Raw genomic sequence first — 26480 nt, 5'->3', positions numbered from 1 at the left:
TTTTTACTGTCAACTTTCTGCAGCATCTCCTCCTCCTGGGTCCCATGTGAATCCAGGAAACACATTTACTTATGAGTGGATTGTTCCAGACAGTGTGGGTCCCACCAGTGAGGATCCGGGGTGTTTGACTTGGCTCTACTTTTCAGCTGTTGATCCAATAAAAGACACAAATTCTGGCCTCGTGGGTCCTCTGCGAGTATGTAATCAAGGAAAACTACTTTCATATCAGAAACAGGTAAAAACAAAGTCCATAATGCTCTGCATGCAGACAGATGCCAAGAAGTATAGTGATCAACTCATTTATTATGAGCCCAATATTCAGAAAATGCTGAGCTCCTACATTTATTCTCCTAAATTAAGCTCCTAAATTCATGTCCTATTTTTGGCCAAGTTTAGGAGCATAAATTTTCAGTTGAAAATTCATCTTAATTTAGGAAATTATATATGTTCATAAATTTAAGCCTGCCAGTCATATGTCTAGATTTAGGAGCCTAATTTATGATCTTAGTCCTGAAAATCAGTGCTAAGCTCCTAAATTTTAGTGAGATTTTGGGGTCGATATTCAGCCAACGGTGCTCAGCGTTTTGCTGACTGCCTGGAAATTCAATGCCAGGCCATGCCCGAGATCCAGCATTAAATTTCTAGATTTATGGAGCCGGTTAAACCATAGACGATTAAGGGGGTCTTTTAATAAGGTACGCTAGCTTTTTTAGCTGGCACTAAATGCCAAAATGCCTATAGGAATATAATGGGTATCTCAGCATTTAGCACCATCTGATTTTTAGCGTGAGCTAAACAGGTTAGCACACATTAGTTAACAGACTCCCTAAGTGGGATATTCAGCCCTTAACCAGCTATGGTGCACTGAATAAAGATAGGACTGCCTTTTGTGTGGTCCTATTTATGCGGTTACTTCAGCCGATTTAGGGGCCCTTTCACTAAGGCATGCCGAAAAATGGCCTGTGCTGGTGTAGGCACGTATATTGGACGTGCACAGGTCCAGTTTTCAGCACGCCTGCAAAAAAAGGCCTTTTTTTGTGGCTGAAAATGGCTGTGCGGCAAAATTAAAATGAACGTGCATGTCCATTTTGGGCCTGAGACCTTACCGCCACCCATTGACTTAGCGGTAAGGTCTCACACGTTAACCGGGTGTTAATCATCAGCACACGTACATTGCCGATTACTGCCCAGTTAGCGCCATGCGGTAGAAAATAGAAAATATTTTCTGCCGCACATTTGGTACCTGCGTCAAAAATAGAATTACCGCCCAGGGCATGCAGTAGCCAGGCGGTAGTTCTAATTTGATGCACATTGGACGCACGTTGGATGTGCATAGGCACCTACGCGCCTTAGTAAAAGGGCCCCTACGTGCTGAATATTGGCAATTAACCTGCCAAATGCTGACTCCTCCCCAAGAATGCCCCCAAAATAGCCAGTTTTGAGTTGGGCGCTAACTGGGCATTTTCAGTGGCACTAGCTAGTTAAGTACCACTGAAAATGACTGGTTAGCCCCAAACAAGCCATTTAATCATCCAGGAGCCGTTTCTGGCCATTTAAATCACTTTCAATATTGACCCCTTTGAGTAAATATTTATGCACTCGGCCCTAGTAAATTTTCAAAGAGGCCAATTTTAAGAGCATAATTCTCAAGGTAGAATTTTAGCCAGAAGGTCCGGCAAAGATTGAGCATAAGATCCGGCACTGAAAGGATAAGCTCCCGATGAAGCAATAGTGAAAAAGTAGCGCTCTGTTGAGCTAGCATTCTATAGAAAGCTAAGTTGCAATTCACTTATAGTGTCATAAATTGTTGAAAAAAATATCATGTTTTAAAAAAAATGTTAAAACTGTCAGATAATAAAAATTAGGAGGTTTTTCCAGACTTATGAAGCCACTCAGTAAAAGGGTCTTTTACTAAACCACAGTAGCGTTTTTAGCGTGCGCTAAATGCTAGAGACGCCCATAGGAATACATGGGTGTCTCTAATGTTTAGCGCAGGCTAATCATTAGCACGAGCTAAAAACGCTACCGTGGCTTAGTAAAAGGCTCTATAAGATCCTTGAATTCATCGATTGATATAATACTGAGTTTCTGAAGTCTTTTTCCTCCGTTATTTTTGACATTGGATAATAACTATATCAGTACGTTTAGATTGTACTCTTGTCTCCTTGAGATTTGTATATTGACAAAAAGACAAGAGAGCTGTTTGAGATTTCAAGGTTAGAAGCATAAATCCTTTGAGTAGTAAAATATGATGAAAATAATAAATAGAAATTACCTGTTATACTTGAAGCCTTTTGAGACTTTAAATATAATCCCTTGTTGTCTTGCTTCTAGTAGGTTATTTAGAATTGGAAAGAACTTATTAAACTGACTTGAACTACAGACAGGGCCAACTTAAGTATTAGGCAGACTAGGCATTTTGCCTCACGTGGCAGATCTTAGGGGGGCAGCAAAGACCAGCAACAGTCAAAGCAAAAAAAAAAAAAAAAAAAAAGAAATTCTGATGGTCATACAAACTTGAAGAGACATCAGTGGGTGCTCTTACCCATATGGAGGAAAGGCAAATTTTCACATAGCCTACTCATCTGGGTAAATAGCTTCTGAAAATTGCCTTCATTATGTATATAAATATGAAACCAAGATTAATGAATAAGTATAATGTTGAGTTATGCATTTTTACAGGCTCATTCAAGGGGGGGGGGGATGATTGTTGAATTTAATTATCAAAATCTTAGGAAGACAACTAGGAGCCTGAGATTTAATTGGTGGTGGTGGTGGTATAAAGCTGGAGGATCACCTGAGGCAGTAAATACCCTTGCACCACCCCTGACTACAGATGAGCTTGGGGATATAACAGGGCCAGCTCAAAGGGTTGTAACTGAAGCCCTGAGCCAACCTTTGCTTTGACGCCCCCATCAGCACATCCATGAAAAAACTTTATAACATAATTACTCAAAATATGTACAATTAGATGCTTGCATGAGGGTTGAAATCTAAATATTGCCAGAAATGCTTACATTTATAGTTTTTATTGACTTTACAGTAGTTCTCTAGATAATATCCAATTGGCCTAATTTGCCGGACAGTTCTTGAACATGGTCATGGAATTAGTATTTCAGTGACTTGTGTTGGACCTTCTCCACAGAGACAGATAAACAAAGAGTTCTTTGTGCTCGCTACTGTATTTGATGAGAATCTGAGCTGGTACTTGCTTGAAAATATCAAGATGTTTGCAAGAAGCCCAGAGGACGTAGACAAGGAAGATGCAGACTTCCAAGAATCCAACATGATGCACTGTGAGGATCAACTTTAATTAATTAGAATTCAACTGTAATATTATTTTAGTTTCAGCTTCAGGATGGTCTGTAAGTATGTTTGCCTTTCCAGGAGTTCCCCTTCAGTATCATCAAATGATATAATTTTTATTTTGGCTGCAGATCATGTGGCTGATACAAGGTCAATGTAACTGATTCAAAATCAATGTGGCTTATTCAAAGTATGCTCAGTTAAACTACCCAAAGAGACACTACCTATTTAATGCAAAGTTTTTTCTATCTGTGTCATGTGTTTTTGGTGCATTAGAATATTGCTCTCTCCTCTGAGCCTTCCCTTGAAAGAGGAATCATAAATGTCATATTGAAGAAATGCCTTAAAATCATTCTAAAGGGCATTCTCATAATAGAACATTTATTTTATTCTTTATTTGTACTTACAAATTATCTCCCTATTCAGATGAACAATCAAGACAGTTTACAAAGCAGACACCAACATCTAGAAAAATACAAATCAACCCGAAATAAAACACAAAGGGCCTCATTTACTAAGAAGTGCAGTAAGTGCAAAACCTCCGCGTTAACTCAGTGTTGGGGGTGTTCCCAGCATTTTCTTCTATTCTGCGTGTATTTTTTTATACTGCCAGTTCTACCAAAAGGAATTCACAGCAGTTCACAGATTTGAATAATCTCTACAATCAAGAGAAATTAAAATAACCAACCGTAAAATCAATAATTTAACATCCTTATCACTGCTCATATAAATAAATCTTCAAGACATTTCTGAAGATAGAATATGAGGGTATAAATTGCATTTCAAGGGGTAACATATTCCAGAGCCTCGCTCCCTGAAATGGAATAGAATGTTCATAAACAGACTTTAAGTGTGTGTCTTTTAAAGAAGGGTAGCCAATTTGTAAAGTACGATGAAAGGGAAGGTATCATCAATAATTCTCCAAGACCCTCTGAATTTAACTCATAGATTGATTTAAAAACTAAGCAAGTCATTTTAAATTTAACAAGCTTCTGAACTGATAACCAGTGAAGATTTGTCATTAGTAGTGAAACACTATCAAAACGACCTTTCCTGTAAATCAGCCTCGTGGCAGTATTCTGCAGTAATTGTAACCCTCTTTGCAATTTGCTTGATATATCACAATATAGAGAATTACAATAGTCCAGCTGTGGAAAGAGAATTGCCTGAACCAAGATCCTGAAGTTATTATGTTGTACTGAGGATCTAATCACCCACAATTGCCTAAGTCTAAAAAATAATGTTTTACTCAAGGCACAGATTTGTTTGTCAAATATCAATTTAGAATTGAGGATTATCCCTAGCACTCTGGAGTGATCATCTATCTTCACCTGTTTCTGACATCAATTCTTTTGGGACCCTATCCATATATCCCTGAACCATAAGATCTTGATTTTCTGTTTATTCAGTGTTTATAAGTGTTCTGTAGTCCATATATAAGATTTTGGGGTCAGTACTCAAAGTTGTTTAACTAAGCAGGAGTGGATCCTGGCCAGTTAAACTCCACTGATCTGGCCAGCTGCCAATATTCAGTGGCACTTAACCAGATAGCCCCACTGAATATGAGCTCTAACTGACCATTCCCTAACTGGATTTTTTTTGGGTCCTTTTACAAAGTTGCATGAAAAGGGTTCTGAGGTAGTGAAGGGAGCTGTTTTTCCCATCGCCAGGGCTCTTTTTACCGCAGTGGGTAAAAGCCCCCCCGCAAAAAAAGGCATGCAGTAAGATAACCCTTACTGCATGGCCATGCGATGGGGAGCACTTACCGTGGCCCATTGAGGTGGCAGTAAGGACTCCCATGGTAATCCGGCCATAATTGGGCAGCATGCAGCGATGCTGCTCTATTACCACAGGATTCGCGCCATGCTAGAGAGAAACATTTTTTCCGGAGCACTGGAAATGGCATGCGCTCCAGACAGAACTATCGCTGGTGGCCTCATTGGGCCGGTGGTAGTTCACCCAGTTAGTGGTGATATTCATGCCACAAACAAACTAAATAAGCAGATAATATTATCCACCGAGTTAAATGGGCATTGGTCTCAATATCAGCTGGCATCCAGTTAACTTCTGGGTTGCCACACTAACCTGGATATTCACTGCCAGTGGCCAGACATGCCCTGGTATTGATTATCTGAGGTTAACTCATCTCATGGCTACAAGCAGCTTACAAGGCTGAATATTGGGCCCTTTGGTACCATGCATTACACTTGACACAACTTCTTGAGGTGGCATTAACTGTTCTGTATTACTTGCCATATTACCCGTTAATAAACAGAAATAACCTCTGTGTTAACTATATACATTTCAGACCCCCTTCCCAGTGTTGTATGGTATCGCATTACAAGTAAATCATTACAGTAGTTAACTACTGTCACAAAACGCCAACACCTGCCTGGGGTTACCCTGCAGCTACCTGAAGGGTCTGCCCAGCACTGCCCAGACTTGCCTGCACCTGGGCTTGTGCTCTATACTAGCACCCTCTCCCACCGGCTGGATCCCACTCACCTTTGAGCTAGTCTCCCACTCTCAAGTTAATCCCCAGTGATTTCTAGGACACTGGGGCCACAATCCAGGAGTCTCACAGTTTCTAGAAATCACCCACAGACCTAAAAACACAAACCAGGATTCTTAGTCAGTCCAGAACAGACAGGGCTAATAAATGAATTGATTTATTATCATGAAAAATTTGAACAGTGAACATTTGAAAAACCAGATGGAAAAATACAGAAAGCAATAACAGATAACCAAAACAAGAATCAATATTAAAGCTATCTAACACTTGTTACTACCTGGGTAGCACCTGGGGATTTCAAGAAATTAACGGTTCACAAGCCTTGAACAGGATCTCAGGACAGAGATGTTTCTCCTCTGTACCCCCTCACTGAGATTAAAGAAAAAATCAGTACCTCCAGGTTAGATTTGGCCTAGAACCAATCAGAGCCCACAGTACCAACCTTGAAAGTATCTGGCCATTGGTACTGCAAGGTCCCCATTTCTCAAAGCTAAATTGGAAAAGAGAAAGTGATTTTTTTCTACAACAGCTTTAAAACTGAAAACAATCGCCATCTGCTGGCCAATTAGAAGAAATACCACTACTTTTTACCACTAATTAAATAATCTGCTAGCTACTAATTAACTATAGTAATGCCAGTACTATAGTTAACTACTTTGGCTTTGGTACTACTCCAGGTGGTATTTTTAAATTGATAGCGCAGGCCTGTACTGTTAACACATGTTAATCTCCATATTAAGCAGCTAACAAAGCGTAGCAAATAGGCCCAACTTAAGACAACAAACTTCAATAAAAGTCAGAAACTAAGCATCGTTCATATAAGACACCTAATCTAATCTACAATAATTGGATTGGATTTATTATTTATAGCCCACCCTTATCCAGGGCAGCGAACAAAAGTAAATACATAAAATTACATAAAAACAACTACAAAACAAATTCTTCATAATACTAAATGAAAAGAAAAACTGAGAAAAAAAGAACAATGTCCAGATCTCCCATATAACAAAAATATCAACACCAGCAGGCATGTAATATGCTAGGTATAACAAGTGTCTTTTCAATTGTCATTTAAATGTCTGTGCATGTCACTCATTTTTAAGTCTACTTGGCAGTTTGTTCCACTCCAATGGCACAGTCAATGAGAAAGTTCCTTTTCTGGTTATATCTAATTACACTCGAGTTAAAGCAGACATAACAAGATCATAAGACATCAATGATCGTAATTGACGAAATGGAGCATATCTTTGTACTGCTTGTTTGAAATATACAGAAGACTCCTGATGGAAAACATTATGCAGTAACAAAAGTAATTTAATCTTATACCTTTCCTTTTAGTCCCACCCAGAGTGACTTATAATAAATGGAAATATAATTTAATAAATATAAATTACAGCAGCCACATGATAGCAGGACCACTTTAATTTTAGAACACTGGTTACTAATAAAATCTGAGTGATGAATGTGTTTAGAATATTGTAAACATGTGAATACCCTGGTATACGATACCTGATATTAGATACTGTATTTTTCTTTACAGTTCAATGAGGGAGTTTTGAAATGTATGCAGCTGAGCTATAAAATATTTGAGGAGACAGCTAAAGTGCAAAAGGCTTTGAGAAATTGCCACCTTAGGCCTCTTATTTATTTGGATTTTGCTCACACCTTTTCAGTAGTAGCTCAAGATAAGTTTCATTCAGGTACACTGAGTATTTCCCTATCCCTGGAGGGCTCACAATCTAAGTTTGTACATGAGACATGGAGGGTTAAATGATTTGCCCAAGACCACAAGGAGCAGCAGTGGAATTTGATCTGACCACCTGTGGATGTCAAGACCAGTGCTACCACTAGGCCACACTCCTCCACTCTAGTTCACTCTAGCCTTCAATGTATGGTAATCAGCCAGGGCCGGATATGTGCAAAGGAGACACTGTTGCCATATTACCAGTTAATAAACAGAAATAACCTCTGTGTTAACTATATACATTTCAGACCCCCTTCCCAGTGTTGTACGGTATCACATTACAAGTAAATCATTACAGTAGTTAACTACTGTCACAAAACGCCAACACCTGTCTGGGGTTACCCTGCAGCTACCTGAAGGGTCTGCCCAGCACTGCCCAGACTCGCCTGCACCTGGGCTTTTGCTCTATACTAGCACCCTCTCCCACCGGCTGGTTTTTTTTTTGGGGGGGGGAGGGGGGATTTGGGTTTTGTTTCATAATAATTGGAAAAAAAAGAAGTTTCAATTTTGTGCATTGTTACGTTTTTCAAACCTTTATGATTTATTCCATTTTCAAGCAGTTTATTATTGCTTATTTGTATCGTTGTTACTGTTTCTTTATGGATTGATATTGTTCCTCATTGTATAATAAAGACTTCTTTAAGATTCAAAAAAAGGAGACACACTGTTGTTTGGCATTTGATTAGATTGGGATCAGAAGTCTACATGCATGGGATTCACTGTTCTGGTAACACTTTCTTAACTAAAGGGACAAGGACAGATACTGCAAGCCTCTTCTCACACACACCTCTAAGTCATGGACCCATCCTTGCACATTCATGTTTCTATACAATAAGGAATATGAGAGAAAAGAAAATGTACAAATCTAGTTTTCTGCTAGGAAATAGCACTGAGAATGTGCAAGGTCTTAGATTAGTGTCATCAATACTGTTGGAAGTTTAGAAAAATAAGAAGCAGCATTTCAAGTATAACACTGGGTGAGTGCCTAATGGGTCAGGCAGGAATGCAGAGAGAGGAAAGAGGAATAATTGTGAGGAACGACTAGTTGCAGGTAGAAGTACTTCATATTTCGATCTTCCTAATAAGAACATTTTCTATTTTCCATGTTTCTAGCTATCAATGGATACATGTATGGTAATCAGCCAGGGCTGGATATGTGCAAAAGAGACAGTGTTGTCTGGCATTTGATTGGATTGGGATCAGAAGTCGACATGCATGGGATTCACTTTTCTGGAAACACTTTCTTAAATAAAGGGACAAGGAGAGATACTGTAAGCCTTTTCCCACACACCTCTTTATCAGTCGTTATGACACCTGACACTGAAGGTAAGCCCGAGAGATATTGTATTATTGTACCTCCCACAGGCCCAAGTAGCAGAAAATGCTTCTTCTTTTTATCAAAGGAAGAGGTATACACTTTTATCTTTTTAAATATTATAGAGGTCTTTTACTAAAGATGAGCACATACTGAGGCCCTTTTACTAGCTTCCAAAACCATTTCCTAGATTTTCCCCACACTCTCACCTTGGGCTGGTCTCTGCCACTGCTGTCATCATGTACTGCTGATTCACAAACAGCAGCAGCAGCAGCTGTAAGAACTCAAGAGAAAGCAGCCTGTGGACCCTTGGAACCAATACACACTTTCACGCCCTGTGGAAGCCCCGCCTATTCTTCCCCATGAGCTTCCTGTTACCAAGGAAACTCTTCAAGGGTGAGGCTTCTAAAAGGCCTAACACTGCACACTGACTCCAAGGGCCCGCACGCTGCTTTCTCTTGAGTTCTTACAGCTGCTGCTGCTGCTGCTGCCGTTTATGTCAGCAGCACGAGAAGACTGCAGTGGCAGGGCAATCCAGATGAAGGCATGGCTGAAGTGGCATAGCTTCAGTGCTTCTCAAATGTTGGCACTGGAAGTATGCCTAAATCCAGGCCTGTAAAGAAGCAGGAGGCTACGTTAGGGTTTTTTGTTTATTTATTGTAACTCAATGTTTGTAAAATTTGTAAAAATTGATATGCTGGGTATATGTATGTTTTTGTTCTCAATTGTGTCTGTTAAGTTATAATAAAGTTTTTTCACAAATTAATAAAAAAATACTAGTATTTCCAGTACTGGTGAAAAACAGTTATAAACTCATCCCCCAGTATATCTAAACAAGAAGGTATATGTTTTCCTCTCTGTCTTCGTAAACATTGCTGGTTATAGAGAAAGGTTATGGATAGAAATATGGAATGCAGAAAATGCGAAAGGATAGAATTTATCGTCATCTGATCCCTACAGGAGTTTTTGACATGGAGTGCCTGACAACAGACCATTATACAGGAGGGATGAAACAACACTACAGGGTGAAGTCCTGTGGTTCTACATTGTTGGATCACATTGATTTGTTCCTGCACACTAAGACCTATTATATTGCTGCTGAGGAAATAGAATGGGACTATTCAGCCGACAGAACATGGGAGAAGGAGCGGCATCAGTTCCACGAGGAGAGGTGATGTTCTTTACAAGCAAAATAGCATAGGGGGAATGTGCCTACTTTTCTTTACAGAATATTAACGTAAGAGGTCAAAGTTGTGCATACGTTTTTACATGTGAGCATTTACGCCAGCCATAGTAATGGTAGATGGAGCTCACGCTGAAGAAAGGGGTGTTACCAGTGGTATGCTGCAAAGTTCAGGTCTTAGGCCAGTTCTTTTTAACATTTTTGAAAGTGATATTACTGAAGGGCTACCTGGCAACGTTTGCCACTTTGCAGATGATGACAAAACCTGCAATAGGCTAGACGCCCTTGATGAATAACATGAGAGGGATCTACTGAAGTTTGAAAAATGGTCCAGAATTTGACAGCTAAGATTTAATACTAAAAAATGCAAGGTCATACAGTTGGCATGCAAAAACCTGAGGGAGCAGTACAATTTAGGGGGTGATGTACTTTTGTGCGCGAAAGAAGAGTGGGACTTGGGTGTGATTGTATGTGATGATATTAAGGTAGCTGAAAGGGTACAAAAGGCAATGGCCAAAGCCAGAAGGATTTTTGGGTACATAGGGAGAGGAATGGCCAGCAGGAAAAAAGAGGTGACAGTGCCTCCGTATAAGTCTCTGGTAAGACCTAATTTAGAGTACTGTGTACAATTCTTGAGACCACACCTTCACAAAGATATGAACAGGACACAGTCGGTTCAGAGGATGGCTATTAAAATGGTCCCTGGTCTTTATCATAAAGCATATGGGGAGAGACAAAAATCTCAATATGTATACTTTGGAAGAAAGGTGGAAGAGGGGAGATATGAAAAGGCGGGAGAGGGGTGATATGGTAGAGATATTTAAATATCTTCGTGGCTTATATGCACAGGAGGCAAATCTCTTTCAATTGAAAGGGAGCTCTGGAATGATGGGACACAGAATGAAGGGGAAAGGAGACAGACTCAAGAGTAACCTGAGAAAATACTTCTTCATGGACAAGGTGGTGAATTCATGGAATGGCTTTCTGGTGGAGACAAAAACTGTATCTGAATTTAAGAAAGCTTGGGGCAAGTACCTAGGATCTCTAAGAAAGGGCAGACTGGATGGGCCACATGGTTTTTATCTACCTTCATTTTTCTCTGTTTCTATAAATGCTTATACCTAGATTGTTGAAGAATGTGTGTAAATCATAGCATTATATAATTCATGTGCATAACTGTGCACTCCACCCCCGCTCGCCCAAACTCTGCCTATGTGAATGCCCACCTGCAAAGTACATGCCATCAAAGATTAGGATATATGCTCGAATTGATTGACTTACCACCCAGAAACAGATTCATTACCTCAAGATCATATCTGAACTTGCACTACCCAGACAGTAGTGGCCTTAAATACAAATCAATTTACGCCACCAACTTTACATACAGTACATAGGCACTCAATTATGGAATGCTCTACCCAAACAAATCAAATCTACTCAGAACTACCTAAACCTCCGAAAATGATTGAAATCAGTATTGTTTAAGAAGGCTTATTCCCCAGGTTTAACTCAACTAGAATTAATTATTACTATAAATTTCAGATCCAAGGACAATAATTACCTGTTATTATCTCTTGCCTTTTTTGCTGTTTAATTGTTATTTTTATCTTTATCCTCAATTTGTATAATTGTTGTTCTTGTAATGTAGCTTTCATTGCAGACTTATGTAAGCCACTTTGAGCCTGTGATCAGTGGGAAAAGGTGGGATATAAATGTAATAATAAATAAATAAATAAATTTGTCTGTATTTACAGAATAACACATAGCCAGTCTATTGTCATTTACATGCACATGTGTTTACATATGCACACAAATGACTAGAATACCGGCATTGATGTATGTGCTTGCTAGCTAAATCTAGGCAGCTCCTTAGAGCAGTGCAGGGGAGTAGCTACGGGTGGGCCTGGGTGGGCCCAGGCCCACCCATTCTTGGCTCAGGCCCACCCAGTCCTAGTCTGCGAGCCAATCGCAGCTCTGATGTTATTTTTTTCTTACCCGCAGCGGCGAACGGGCAGCCCTAAAAGCAACAAGCAGCCAGGCTCATCGACTCTATCCTTCCTTCGCTTCCTGCCCTCTCAGCGTCCCGCCCGCTCAAAAGGAAATGACATCAGAGGAAGGCGGGATGCACGCAGAGAGGGCAGGAAGCGAAGGAAAAACGGAGTCGACGAGCCTGGTTGCTTGCTGCTTTTAGGGCCGCCCGTTCGCCGCTGTGACTTGGGGAGTGGAGTGGAAGTGAGCCAGCAGCCTATCTATTCCACTCCCCCGCGCAGCCGTCGCCGTTCAGGCAAGTTAAACAAAGCAGGCAAACCTGTAAGCTGCTGCAAGCTGCATCCACGTTGTCGTTCTTTATTGAGACAGACAGATGGGAGATGCTGTGAAGGGGGAGAGAGGGGGAGGTAGATGCTGGATAGAATGGGGAAGGGGATGGATAGAAACAGGATGGGCAGGGGAGAGAGGAGAATTGCTGGACAACAGGGATTGCTAGAGGGGACAGGGGAGAGAGGAAATTTGATGAAGATGGATGGAGGAGAAGGCAGGGGAATGGAGAGTTGCTGGACATGGAGTGGAGGGCAGGGGAAGGAGGAGAATTGCTGGGCATGCATGGATGGAGGGGAAAGGGGAGAGGAAATTTGCTGGAGATGGATGGAGGAGAAGGCAGAGGAATGGAGAGTTGCTGGACATGGCGGAGGGCAGGGGAAGGAGGAGAATTGCTGGGCATGGATGGAGGGGAAAGGGGAGAGAGGAAATTTGCTGGAGTTGGATGGAGGAGAAGGCAGGGGAATGGAGAGTTGCTGGACATGGCGGAGGGCAGGGGAAGGCGGAGAATTGCTGGGCATGCATGGATGGAGGGGAAAGGGGAGAGAGGAAATTTGCTGGAGTTGGATGGAGGAGAAGGCAGGGGAATGGAGAGTTGCTGGACATGGAGCGGAGGGCAGGGGAAGGAGGAGAATTGCTGGGCATGCATGGATGGAGGGGAAAGGGGAGAGAGGAAATTTGCTGGATATGGGTGGATGGAGGAGAGGGCAGGAGAGAGGAAATTTGCTGGATATGGATGGATGGAGGAGAGGGCAGGAGAGAATGGAGAGTTGCTGGACATGGATGGATGGAGGGGAGGGCAGGGGAAAGGAAAGAGGAGACTTGCTGAACATGGATGGATGAATGGAGGGGGCAGGGGACAGAGGACATTTGCTTGATATGGGTGGATGGAGGAGAGGGCAGGGGAGAATGGAGAGTTGCTGGATGGAGGGAGGGGAGAGAAGTCAGGGAGGAGATGCGCATGGATGGAGGGGAGGGAAGAGAGGAGAAATGCTGGACGTGGATGGGGTGGAGGGCAGGGAAGAGAGGAAAAATGTTGGACAAGGATGGAGGGAAGGAAAGACAAAGGAAGGAGATGCACATGGATGGAGTGGAGTGAGGAGAAATGCTGGACATGGATGGAGGGGAAACTGCTGAGTTGAGGAAGGATAGGGACAGGGCTACAGATGGTAGACAGGACACATAAGGACACAAGAGGATGGTGGACATGGTGAGAGAAAAAATATCAGATGGAAAGAAGACACTGCATGAAACAGAAGACACTGGGACCAAAGCGAATAGATCAGACAACAAAGGTAGAAAAAAGTATTTTATTCAGAATTTATTAATTGGAATATGTCAGCTTTTGGAAATGTACATCTGTGATATTTTGCATGTAAGTTTCAATTTTTCTGGTATTGCTGCATGCTGAGTCTGACTTCTTGAGTTAAATTTCCAGTTCAGTATTTTGCCTTCATATTTTTTGATTTCTAGTTCCTTGTGTCATGTCCGTTGTGTCATGTGTTGTTCATGTGTGATCAAGATGCAGTATTCTGATAGCGTGTAGTATTTGCAGCCCTTTTTGTTTTGCTTTTTTTTTTTCACGAGATAGTGTATTGGTGTTTTAGAGCCTAGTGTAATTACAGTTCTGCCTTTTCAAGCATAAGGTTGTAGCTCGTCCTGTCCTTGGAATTAGTGCTGTTATGGTTTAGTAAGGATATGAGTGTGTTTTTGCACAAGTTTGTGTACAGCATTTTGCAGTGGAGCGATTGTGGGATAATGTAATTATATTTAAAAATATCAATTTTTCCATTAAGTATGTATGTGGTTATACTGATGCAGGGCAGCTTTTGGGCAGACTACTTAGAAATCCATCATCAAGTGAATTCTAAGGCATTATTTTGTAGGATCCCAAGAGACACTGCTCATACTTATATAGACAGTGTGTGCCCACCCATATTAGCTCTGGGCCCACCCAAAATCTCAGGTCTGGCTACGCCACTGGAGCAGTGCTTCTCGACTCAGTCCTTAGGTCACACCCAGCCAATCAGATTTTCAGGCTGTCCAAAATGAGTGTACATGAGATAGATTTGCATGCACTGTACTCTTGGTATGCAAATCTATCTCATATCCTGAAAACCCAACTACCTGGATGTGCCCAAGGACTGGGTTGAGAACACTGTCTTAGAGAATTAGCCCCTAAGGAGGAGATTCCATATATGGCGCCTAAAAAATCAGCACTGAAATCAGTGCCGACTAAGCGTATTCTATAATCGGCACCTAGATTTAGGCATCAATTATAGAATACTAGTGAGAAATGCCCGTTTCGGATAAAAATGAAATGGGCACTAGCAAGGTAATCCCCCCCACCATCATCCCTCCCTCCCGAGTTCCAGACCCCCCCTCCGTCCCTCCCTTCCGATTTCCACATCCCCCTCTCCCTCCCTCAGTCACTTGGTTGCGAGTTTGTGATTAAAGTTCGCAGCGCTCTCCCCGCTGCTGTCATGAATGTGTGGGACTCCCCGCTGCTGTCACAGAATCTGTGGAACTCGTGCATTGTGCCTTCCCCGCCCCGCCCTCTACGTCATCGCGTTTTGACGCGAGGGCGGAGGTACAGTGACTGCAGGCCCGCCTCGCCCTCTACGTCATCGCGTTTTGATGCGAGGGCAGAGCTACACTGACTGCAGGCCAAACCGGATATCTCTGGCACCTCAAGTTTCCGGCTTGAGGCTTCATTGGAACGTTGGAGGTGCCTTTTATATATATAGATGCTTAGTTCAAATTTCATTGCCGATATCTGCAAGCATCCATCTACGGCAATGAAAATCTGGTGTAAATCTCAGGTCATAGATTTAGGCGCACTGGGCCATATTTTAGAATGCCCATGAAATGCCCATTTCCACGCCTATAACCACACCCCTTTTTGCCTCTGAGCATTAGAAGTTCAGTGCACATTGTTACAGAATAAGCTTAGTGAATTGTGTGCCTAAATTCTAACCAGTGCCAATTAGTGCTCATTATTGCTCGTTAGGTGCTGTTATCAGCACTCATTAGCTTGTTAAGCCAAGTTATGTGCGGTGTTATAGAATCCACACCGATTTCAGCGCCTAAATCTAAGCACATTATATAGAATCCAGGGGTAAGCCCCTGCTCATCATAATGTTTCCAAATCACTCTCTAAACAAAACCATTTCAATCTCAATCCAAAGCCAGGCTGTAATTAACGTCAAAACAAGTGACTAATCAGAATTAAACTGAATTTATAAACAAAACTGCCTCAGATGACTTTATCAAGGAAAACTAAAATTTTATCCATCACTCTCATATCACATGGCATACACAATTAAAACTCAGTGCAGGTACTTGAGACAAGCTCTTACAGCAGAATGGTTGTATTTTTTTTTTAACAGTAGAAATGATTACTTCATTAATTAAAAACTGGCCTTTCCTGCTTCCATTGGTGCTTGTAGAGTGTAAAGTTTACCTCTGGTAATCATAAAAGAGAACTGACTTTTACTTAATGGATTGTGATCAATAGTTATCTGTACTCACAGTTTATTCTTTGTCTTACTGTTACTGTGCACTGCAGCCCTGGAAATCCCTTCCTTGATAAAAGCGAGAAATACATTGGTTCAAAGTACAAGAAAGCTGCATATCGTGAATACACAGATGACACATTCAGCACTCTCAAAGAAAGAACAAAGGAAGAGGAACACCTGGGAATTCTAGGTACTGAAAAGAAAATTTGAATTACAGACATACAAAACAGAGCAAACTCATTTCTGTAAGGTCAACAAGTCAGTGAATTTATTACTAATGCACTTTCCTAAGAAGTAAATCCAAAATATGGATGCCATCTGGAAAGCAACACAGCAGTTCAAAACTTACTTTCTCAAGTCTCTTGTCACAAAATGCCTAGCCACCCACCTGGGGTTACCCCGTGTATAGTTCAGGTCCACCTGCACCTGTCACTTGTGCTCTACACTAGCACCCTCTTCCCAGTGACTGGGTCACAACCGCCTCTGGGTGAGTTTCCCGCTCTCAAATTATCCCCAGTGATTTCTAGGTTACTGGAGCCACACTCCCAGTGGTCCCACAGTTCCCAGAAAGCACTCACAGACCCAACACACAAACCAACAGGATTCGTTATCAGTCCAGACAAACAGGGCAAACAAACAATTGTTTTTATTCTCAGAGCTTGGAACAGTGGACAAAGATGTGCAATTAGCAAACAATAACAGGTAACTGAAAAATGGATCAATGATAACACTAAATAAACATCTATATACTGTCTAAACAGTACCTGGGAAGATCAGGATATATAATTCACCAAGCCTCAGCAAAGAGATCTGTCTCTCTTTCTTCCTGGCAAAGACTGAAGCAACAACCAGCATCTGCTGTGTAATTTTCAAAACTACAGGCCAATCAGAACCCAGAACAGTCAAGTTTCAAATAAAAACTGGTTACATCACTACAGGCATTTCCTATTATCTGTGTGCCAAATAAAGAAAGAGAAGTCAGTCCTCTGTAACAGCTTTAAGCATAAAAATGCACCATCTGCTGGCCAAACAGGAGAAATACACTTCAGAACATAATGCAGGAAAATATATCCAATATATTTTACATGCTTAAAACACACTGTTGCTTCATTGTGCTAACTAACAGTAATTTGTAGTTAAGGGCATAATTACACTTAGGTGCTGTTCTATAAACATAGGGCCCTGTTTACTAAGGTGCCCTAGCTTTTTTAGCATGCGCTAAAAATTAGTGCGCACTAATGCTAGAGACACCCATAGGAATATAGGGGTGTCTTTTAGCGTGTGCTAAAAATGCTAGCTTGCCTACATTGTGGCTTAGTAAAGAGGGCCTTTAGAGTCAGATTCTGTATATGGTGACTAAAGTTGCGCATGTAAATCAGCACGTGTATTCAATTTGCATAATCAACTTAATTGCTTTACAAGTCAATCAGCACCAATAATTGGATGCTAACAACCAATTATTGGTGTTAATTGGCCTTAATTAGGATTTATGCACAGATCGTATTCTATAACAATCCACACATACATCCTTCTGCGTGTAAATTTTTAGGGGTGTGTCTAGGGGGCATTCCGGGAGGGTTCCAAAATTTTACACGCATTAATATAGAATTCAGCCAAACCATGCCTAATTTAGGCTTTTAGCAGCTGTAATTGCCAGCACCTTAAGACAGGTGCAGTTTATGCCCTAAGCAATATTCTATAAAGGACGTGTACCCTTTACAGAATAACGCTCAGTGCATACAAATTTTGGTGCTGATTTGTAGGCACCACTTATAGAATTTAGGCCTTATTGCCTAAGGGGGCCGATGATCAAATTCCCCATGCTGTTCCAAACAGCACTGAAAAATTAGTGCTGGAACAGCACAAATTTATGCGCACTATTAGTTTTGATTGTGTCTCTGGGCATGTGCCCAAGGCACAATCCTCCTGCAGAAATTGGTTGACAGGTCTGGGCTATCAAAAAAAAAAAGCCTGGATCTGTCAAACAGGAGGTGTCCCCCCCACCCCCCTGCATGCAAATCTGGTGGACCTCCAGCCCCCTAAACTCCCCCGGACAAGTTTCCCTGGTGGTCCAGTAGCCTTCTTTCCCCCCCAACACCAAAACAATATCCCTGGTGGCCCAGTGGGCAACCCACCCCACCTGTCCTTAACATAGTAACATAGTAGATGACGGCAGAAAAAGACCTGCACGGTCCATCTAGTCTGCCCAACAAGGTAAACACATTTGTGCTAGTTTTTGTGCATACCTTACCTTGATTTGTACCTGTCTTTTTCAGGGCACAGACTGTATAAGTCTACCCAGTACTATCCCCACCTCCCAACCACCAGCCCCGCCTCCCACTACCTAGTCCTTGTGGCCTAGTGCCCCAACCCCCCCCCCCCCCCTCAGTACCTTTAGAAGGCAGGATGGAGTAGCAGTTCCTCCTCCTGAGGCGCTGCCTTCAAAATGGATGCACTGGGCAGGGTACCACCATTTTGAAGGCAGCGCCTTAGGAAGAGGGAGTGCTACTCTCTCCTCCCTTCATTTTTTTGATGTTGGGGGGGGGCTATGTTTGGAGGGGGGTTGGGGAGAGAGACAGCGACTGGGCCACCAGCGAAACTTGTCAGGGGGTGTTAGGGGGGCTGGAGGTCCATTGGAGCATAAGTGCTGTAGCTCACAACTATAAAGGGGGCATGGCCATGGGTGGGTCAGGGGCATGTCTTGCAGTTACAGAATACTATCGCATACGTGCACAACTGCCAGCTTTAGGTGCCAGTATTTACACCAGACATTGACATGGAATAAGTGCTTGTGTCTAAAGTTAGGGACAACCGTGAACCCCCAGTCCGATTATCTAATAAGATAAGTACTTAATATAAGAAATTGAATGCATTTAAAACCCGATGAAGATTTTGGTGCTAATATATATTTCCAACATATAAAGAGAGTTGGTTATGAGCATCGCTGAAGCAAGAAAGTGAAAAGAAAAGAAACTATCTATGAAGGTTTAAAATGTGTTTGGATGAGTGAAGGGACGATAAGTTCATCTAGGATCCTTATAATTGAGAAAGTGTGCTATAAGTAAGGTTCCTACTAAGATATTTCAAGCTGATTGCCATAATTAGTGGTAAAGTTAGGCACATGCATGCCACTTATGCCTTATTCTGAAATGGCAATTTTGTGTGCAATTGCTATCACAGAATTGGTGCTTAGCACCAGTTCTTTCTGGTGCCTAATTTGTGGTGCCCCTTGTGGAATCTACCCCATAGTGCTTCCACCAGCTCTGCCTCGCTCTGTGCTGCAATCTCTCTTCTTCCCACAACCCTGATGCCACTGTTTGCACACTCTCTGACTATAACTCTTGCTATCTTCCAGGGTAGAGCCAATCTCGTGGTATGAGCCAAGCAGATCATGGGGGCTCAAACCAAAAGACTGGGCCTACACTGGAAGAATGAAACAGATATACAGTATTGAAAAACATTTATCCTGCATGTTAGAGGGAGAGATGCCAACCATGAGCGAGAGCAAAGCTGATACTAAGAACTGCCAAGGCTGCAAGGAAGGAGAAAGGCAAGTCTTGGGGATTCTCTACAGTAGGGAAGGGAGGTAGATTGGGAGGAGAAAGGGAGAGGGAGCCAAGGGGAGGGAGCACAAGGCTGAAGTTTTACCTAGGATGCCTAATCCCTTTGCACCAGTCCTGTAAGTGACAAAGGTTTAGTAGAACATGCTGTTAGCATGTCTATGTTCAATCGGTGCAAGTAATCCTGATTATAAGAAGCCCTTTTTTGACCCAATTACAATAAATCCCAAGCAAATTTGGTGCCTGTTTAAGTTATGCTCTTCTTTTTTATATCAGGTAAATGTGTTAACTCCCAGTCCATTTTTATGAAGTATATATTGCTTTACATTTCAAATGCAGATATGTACCTCTGAGCCTAAGAAAAGGAAATCATTTTTGTACCCTTCTTTGTATGCAATAGGTCCATTGCTTGTTGCAAATGTTCGGGATAAAATCAAGATTGTTTTGAAGAACAAGGCTAGCAGGCCTTACTCTATATATGCACATGGAGTGAAAACAGACAGCTCCACTGTCATAGAAACCAAACCAGGTAATTACAACTCAGCATATTTTAATGAATGGAGAGATGTTTGTACCGAATTCCAGGAGGTCAATATTAAAAAAAAAACATTTAACCAGGCAGGAGAGGCTCCTGCCTGGTTAAACACCACTGAGCGTGCTGGCCACCGATATTCAGTGGCTCTTAACCGGGTAGTGCCACTGAATATCACTGATGACCAGCCATCCCCTAACTTGCTAGTTTAGGGGCGGGCCAGGGGCGGAGTTAGGGTACAGCAACATTTAGCTGGTTAGCAGAGAAATTCAGTCCACTATTTAATTTATTTATTTATTTATTAGGATTTATTTACCGCCTTTTAGAAGGAATTCACTCAAGGCAGTGTACGGTAACCGGCTAAGGGGCCCCTTTACAGAGCAGCAGTATGCCCAATGTGGGCTTACTGCTCGCTCTTTCGGGACTGTCGCACCTCAGTGGGTGGCGATAAGGGCTCCCCGTCACATGGTCATGCGGTAAGAGTTCTTTTACCACATGGCCATGTGTGCGAGGGGCTTTTTTACCCACTGTGGTAAAAAGGGTCCTGGCGTGTGGGGAAAACGCCCCCGCCACCAGCACAGAGCCCTATTTTCTAGCAGCTTGGTAAAAGGGCCCCTAGGTAAGCGCATAAAGTTAGGACAGCAAAACTGAGGTCCAAACTTATACTTTTTGGAATTAAGATAAGTGGACTTCTTAAAGCTTTTATACAGCTATGATTTTTTAAGTTTATACCATTAAGCTGGACCCATTGATTGTGCTGTGATGGATAAATGGGGTGCTCCAAGCCTTTGAACAAGCACATTGGGCACATTTGATTCTCAGCACAAAAAAATATGTTAGAAAAAATAATTTGTGGAAATTTGATAGTTTGGAATTTGATAATTTGAAAGAATTTCGAAAGTACCATTTGATTAAAATAGATAAGTATGGCATCTCTAGATGTTAATGTGGATTGATAACTAAGGTTATGAGATCTAGGTAAAGATATTGCGTTTATAATTATAAGCTCCTCTTTTTAGGACCATTAGTTAAATACCATATATGTTCAAGGAAACAGACATTCTTACCACATTTGTGTTTGATTTGTCCAGGAACTACAGAAACCTATATTTGGAAAATCCCTGAGAGATCAGGTCCTGGGGAAGGTGACAGCAGCTGCATCACTTGGGTGTATTATTCCACAGTGGACCAAGTTAAGGTAAACCTTTAAAGGGGAAATTCTATAAATGGTGCCTAAAAAATCAGCGCCAAAAAAGAGCACATAGCGGTATTCTACAAACCGTGCCTAAAGTTGTGCGCAGTTTATAGAATAGTGCTTAAACACAGGGATTGTGACTACATTTAAGCATGGTCAGTTGCGTTACTAAAAGTCCATCCATTTCCCAACTCATGTGGACCCTATGTTTGTACATTTATTTATTTATTTATTTATTTGGATTTTCCTTACACCTTTTTCAGTAGCAGCTCAAGGGGGCAAATGCATACTATAACATTCCTCTGCTGAGTCCCTTCAGGCATGCCCATGTCACCATTCACCTCCTCTGCAGTGTTCACTTCTTTAATGTTAGGAAAGACAGTTAATCAAGTTCAACAAACCTGATATCTTTACTGACAAATTAGTAAGCAGTGTTAACGCCTCTGTCTCCAAGTTGGCAAGCGCTTTGGGGTGTGCTGCTCCAAGCAGCAGCATTTCTGACACATGACTTTGAATATTCACTATTTGTTTAGTGTTTTTTTTTCTGTAAAATATAAACATTTCAAAATTGATAAATGCCAAAATATTCAATAACCTATCAAACAACAGCTTTACAGTACCTCAAAAACCTAATACCTATGCTTGCTGGGTTCAAGTTACAAATGATCGATTACCGTTGTAGGGGACCAGGACTAAGACCAAAGTGGAATTCACACTGGATAGATTCCACTTACCACTCCTTAGCCAAAGAGGCTGTTCTGCATTTGCCCTGTAAGAAGAACAAATTGGGAGGGGGTTACATCTAAGATTTATTTATTATTTATGTTTGCTTGCCTGCTTTTAACTGCAAAACTCAAAACGGATTATATTCAAAGATAACAAATAATAAAATCACCATATACCATAATTCTATAAGCTAAAAACCTCCCTCACCTCTCATCCCTATGTAACCCTGGTCCCATCCAAACAGTTTGGGTCACCAGCTAAACTCATTGGGGTAGGTACCCAGGCAAGGATTTACAAAAGATCTCAGGTCTGATGAGCTGGGCATGAGCCGGGGCTGGGCTACATTCCCTGTAGGCTGGAGGGGTTTCGCTACCACCACTCAGTTTCTCAAGTAGTCCAACTCCAAGAATTTCACTCACACACTGGGGTTTTTATAAAACAATTCAACTTTACTAACAGGAAAAAAATCAACTAAACAATGCTCATAGCCAGCAACCTGAAAAACTAATACAACAATGTGATGGTTTCAGAATCCTCTCTCTTCATCCACTGTCAATTTTCCCACACCTAGCACCTACCTGGCAGAACAATCTAGGGCTGCTTTCTTCTTGGCCACCCAAACCAAATGTCCTGCTGGGCTTGTCCTCAGCTGCCGGATTCATCGACAGACCAGATCTCAGTTATTCGTCCACCTCTCGAGGTGCGGTTCTCTTCACCCACCTTCGTCTCTAACAGGTTGCTCATCTGCTTCACTCTCGGGTGGGTTCCAGTACTCCCAGAGAGTACTTAACAGGGACAATCTCCTCTCCACACAGCGCCTGTTTCTTGTGCTAGGTTAGGACGTCCCCTTGGTTTCTTGGACCCTGGTGGGGGATTCGGGCTACCAAAGACCACACTCTAACAGTGCTCAATGTTTTTATTTCCCTTTATACCCCACCCCCTTAGGCCGGGCTCTCTTCATCTCCGCCCACCTGAGGCAGCTTTGCTAGCTCCAGTCGCCATAGTGACCACCAGGAGATCCTCTCACATCCTGCTCTGAAGGCAGTAGGGGTTACACCTGTATCTCTCATTCCGGAATGGCGATCGCCATTACGGCATAATGTAAGCCACATTGAGCCTGCAAATAAGTGGGAAAATGTGGGATACAAATGCTGCAAAATAAATAAATAATACTAGTCTCAAACAATATCCATTTTCCCAACACAGTCCTATGAACATATGTTAAACAGGCACATAAATTGACATGGCAGAGACACAATCACTTGCTTAAATAAAAATCCATGGACACAGGCTCTATAGTGGAAAAACTACAGCAGAAGCAATATTATTACAACAGAAAAACTGCTTACAAAGGGGTCTACGTGCTAACCTGCAAAAATGTTCATAGGTTTAACTGTTTCTGCGAAATTTACCTAGGACATGCATGTGAAAATTGTCAAATGTTGCCACAGTCAAGAACTTTGCATGTTGTGGGCAACATGTCATATTTTTTAAGACGTTCCTTCACTGAGCAGTGCTGAAAAATTAAAGAGCACCTCAGCCCTAATCAGAGCTCCCCCAAACCCCTTCCCCTGGGGAACCTCAAACCCTGGTGACTGAGTGGATCTGACTTGACCAACCCCTAAACCCCAACATGGGGCTAAAATGTTTTAAAGCCGCCACCCCAACCCCTCTTGAGCTGCAGTTTTTTCCCCCAGCGAAAATAGGCCCACGAAGTTGGTTTTGCACACTCATTCTCAATTTGTTATCATTAATGAGCAGATTTGCATGGTTCTGCATCAAAGCAGCTTATTAATGCAAAATTTACATAAACTTTCACGTGAAGTATGCTTCATATGGAAGTTTACTCCTGAAGCATATTTTTGCTAAATTGTAGTTTGCACAAAACACATGCACTACTACATGAGGGGTAAGGCCCTAAAACAAATTAATTTCTAGAATAGACAATAATTAATTGTGCACACAATCAACACAAAAAGCTTCCCAACAGAGGAAGATGATGACACATTTAGACCACTTAGCTTAGAATCAGAATAAGCACTTATTCTTCATGAGATGAGCTGCATGGAAAACTTCTCCTTTTTTTTTTTTTTTGTTACATTTGTACCCCACACTTTCCCACTCATGGCAGGCTCAATGTGGCTTACATATACAGGTACTTATTTGTACCTGGGGCAATGGAGAGTTAAGTAACTTGCCCAGAATCACAAGGAGCTGCCTGTGCCTAAAATGGGAATTGAACTCAGCTCTCCAGGACCAGAGTACACCACCCTAACCACTAGGCCACTCCTCCTTCACTAGATATCTTAAGGAAGAGCTGTAAGCAGACCCTTCTTCACAACAAAGCTCACACTACATATTCAAAATGTTCCATTAATGATCTGACCTTGGCTTAAATTCACAGCAGCCTGGCGGTTAAAGCAGCAGGCCGAGAACCTAGAAATAAAGGGTTTAAATTCTTCTTCCCTCACATACCTTGGGCATGTTGCTTAACCCTCCTTTAAACCAAAGCAATTGACATTTACTATATGCAGGTACTTTCTCTGTCCCCAGTGGGCTCACAATCTAAGTATGAACAAATGGTGTACATTTAGGACTAGATTCAATACATTGCGCTGAAAAATCAGCATGGAAAAAATTATGTATCAACTCAAGCACAAAAAATTGATCTGTTGCAAAAGGAGCTCTATGTAAAATAAAAAATGGGAGCCAAGATGTGATCATGTTATATGCAGATTCGTGTTATTGTGGGGCACATTTTATCAGGGTTCTGCTGTACTTTGAAATACCCAACAGAACCAAATGGGGAGGCCCATTCTGTTTTTGCTCACTCCCAGAAGTAGAAAGCAGCAATTTTTGGGTCTATCTACCTAATACATATTCATGGATCCATTCTCCAGAAACATGCTCAATCCTTTTTAAACACTGCTATACTTCTAGTCAGTGGTGGCCCTACCATTAGGCCGAGGTGGGGTCTCAGGTGGCACTCTTCATGGAGTGGCATCCCCCCACACTGGCTGCAGTCTATCTCCCCCCTTCCTTCCTCAACCCCCTTCTCCGAATCTACCTTCTTTACTTGTTTTTCAAAAGTCGGCAGCGTCAGCGATTCCCATAAACTGCCCAGCCGCCAGCTGTGGCCTTTCTCTTTACTGCGGCCCACCACTCTGACATAACTTCTTGTTTCCTCAGAAGTGGGCCACAGTAGAGAGAAGAGGCTGGTGACAGCGGCAGGGCAGCCTATGGGAATTGCTGCTGCTGTTGACTTTTGGAAAATAAGAAAAGACGATAGATTCAGGGAAGGGAGTTGAAGAAGGAATGGGGGAGATGCCAAACCGTGGCTGGGGTGGGAGGGAGTTGGAAGAAAAAGAGAGTGAACATAGATATGTTGGACTAAGGGGGGGAGGGGGAGGCCGGGGGCTGCATCTCATCCCTCACCTCAGGTGGCAGATTGCCTTGGCCCACCCCTGCTTCTAGCCTTGACCACATTATCTGGCAAATTCTACTTTGTTGCAGATAGGACAATTCCCTGTTTGGTTTCAAATTCTCAGAGGCACACAGTGGAAGCATGTCCACTGATGGCACTTTAGAACTATTATTCTAATCACTAATAAATATTTCACTAGATAACAAATCCTTTATGGCATAAGGACCTTAGCATTGTATTCAATTGTGTTTTCAGGATACTTTCAGTGGATTGATAGGGCCCCTTATCATCTGTCAGAAAAGCCTCTTCCATCTGCAGCCTCGGAAGCTTCAGTTTGCCCTGCTTTTCATGATATTTAATGAGAACGAGTCCTGGTACTTGGACGAAAATATTAAAACATATTCTGCTCATCCAGATCAAGTAAACAAGGAGGATGAGGAGTTCATCGAGAGCAACCTAATGCACGGTATCAGTCTTAATGTCACATTTTTGGGTTGGATAGGATGGTTGCCATTTTATCTTATGTCCATGCATGGAAATGGAAGTCAGACAACAAAAATGAAATTGATATTTTGTTTTATTGAACCAACTTCATACATTTCTTGATTAACTTTTGAAAGCCAACATTCCCTTCCTTACAGAAAAAATTATGGTTCTCCTACTTGAAAATTCTTGAATCAATTTAGTCCTTTCATTTCTCAAAGGTGTTACTAAAAGGTTAAAAGTTAATAAAATGGCATGGTCCAGAAAGGTTTTGATTAAGAATATCACACCACAAGCATTTCATTTTTTTCCCTTTGTAGGTATTAATGGAAGACTGTATGGGAGTGTACCAGGTCTTATCATGCATGTGGGAGATGAAGTAAACTGGTATCTCATTGGCATGGGGAATGAAGTAGACATACACACAGTCCATTTCCATTCTCACAGCTTTGACTATAAGGTAATGGTGTTATCTTACATATTTACACCTTTTTAAACAGAAGATCTGAGAATGAACTATTCAAAATAAGGAGGAAAAAATTACACCTCGGTACTGAGTGGCTTCATAAATTGTAAATAACAAAAGAGAGGGAACGAAGTACAAACTAAAGTCCAAACAAAAAAAAACAGCACCACGGGCCTTTAAAAATGGAACACAGTTCTTTA

At 41.8% G+C, this 26480-nt stretch overlaps 1 protein-coding gene across 1 annotated transcript in view; it reads left to right on the top strand.

Moving 5' to 3' along the window:
- CP (ceruloplasmin) overlaps positions 1-26480 on the top strand; it is a 73312-nt gene that overhangs the window by 30664 nt on the left and 16168 nt on the right. The window contains exons 9-17 of the mRNA XM_030216094.1: positions 24-235; positions 3146-3296; positions 8676-8888; positions 9838-10048; positions 15945-16084; positions 19855-19983; positions 21078-21184; positions 25587-25797; positions 26135-26274. Of these exons, the coding sequence (XP_030071954.1) occupies positions 24-235; positions 3146-3296; positions 8676-8888; positions 9838-10048; positions 15945-16084; positions 19855-19983; positions 21078-21184; positions 25587-25797; positions 26135-26274 (1514 nt within the window). The remainder of the gene's footprint in view (positions 1-23; positions 236-3145; positions 3297-8675; positions 8889-9837; positions 10049-15944; positions 16085-19854; positions 19984-21077; positions 21185-25586; positions 25798-26134; positions 26275-26480) is intronic.

This window comes from Microcaecilia unicolor, chromosome 10 (genome assembly GCF_901765095.1).
Source record: "Microcaecilia unicolor chromosome 10, aMicUni1.1, whole genome shotgun sequence".
NCBI classification, from domain to species: Eukaryota; Metazoa; Chordata; class Amphibia; order Gymnophiona; family Siphonopidae; genus Microcaecilia; species Microcaecilia unicolor.
The sequence above is the reverse complement of the archived record's forward strand: the minus strand, read 5'-3'. Positions and strand labels throughout refer to the sequence as shown.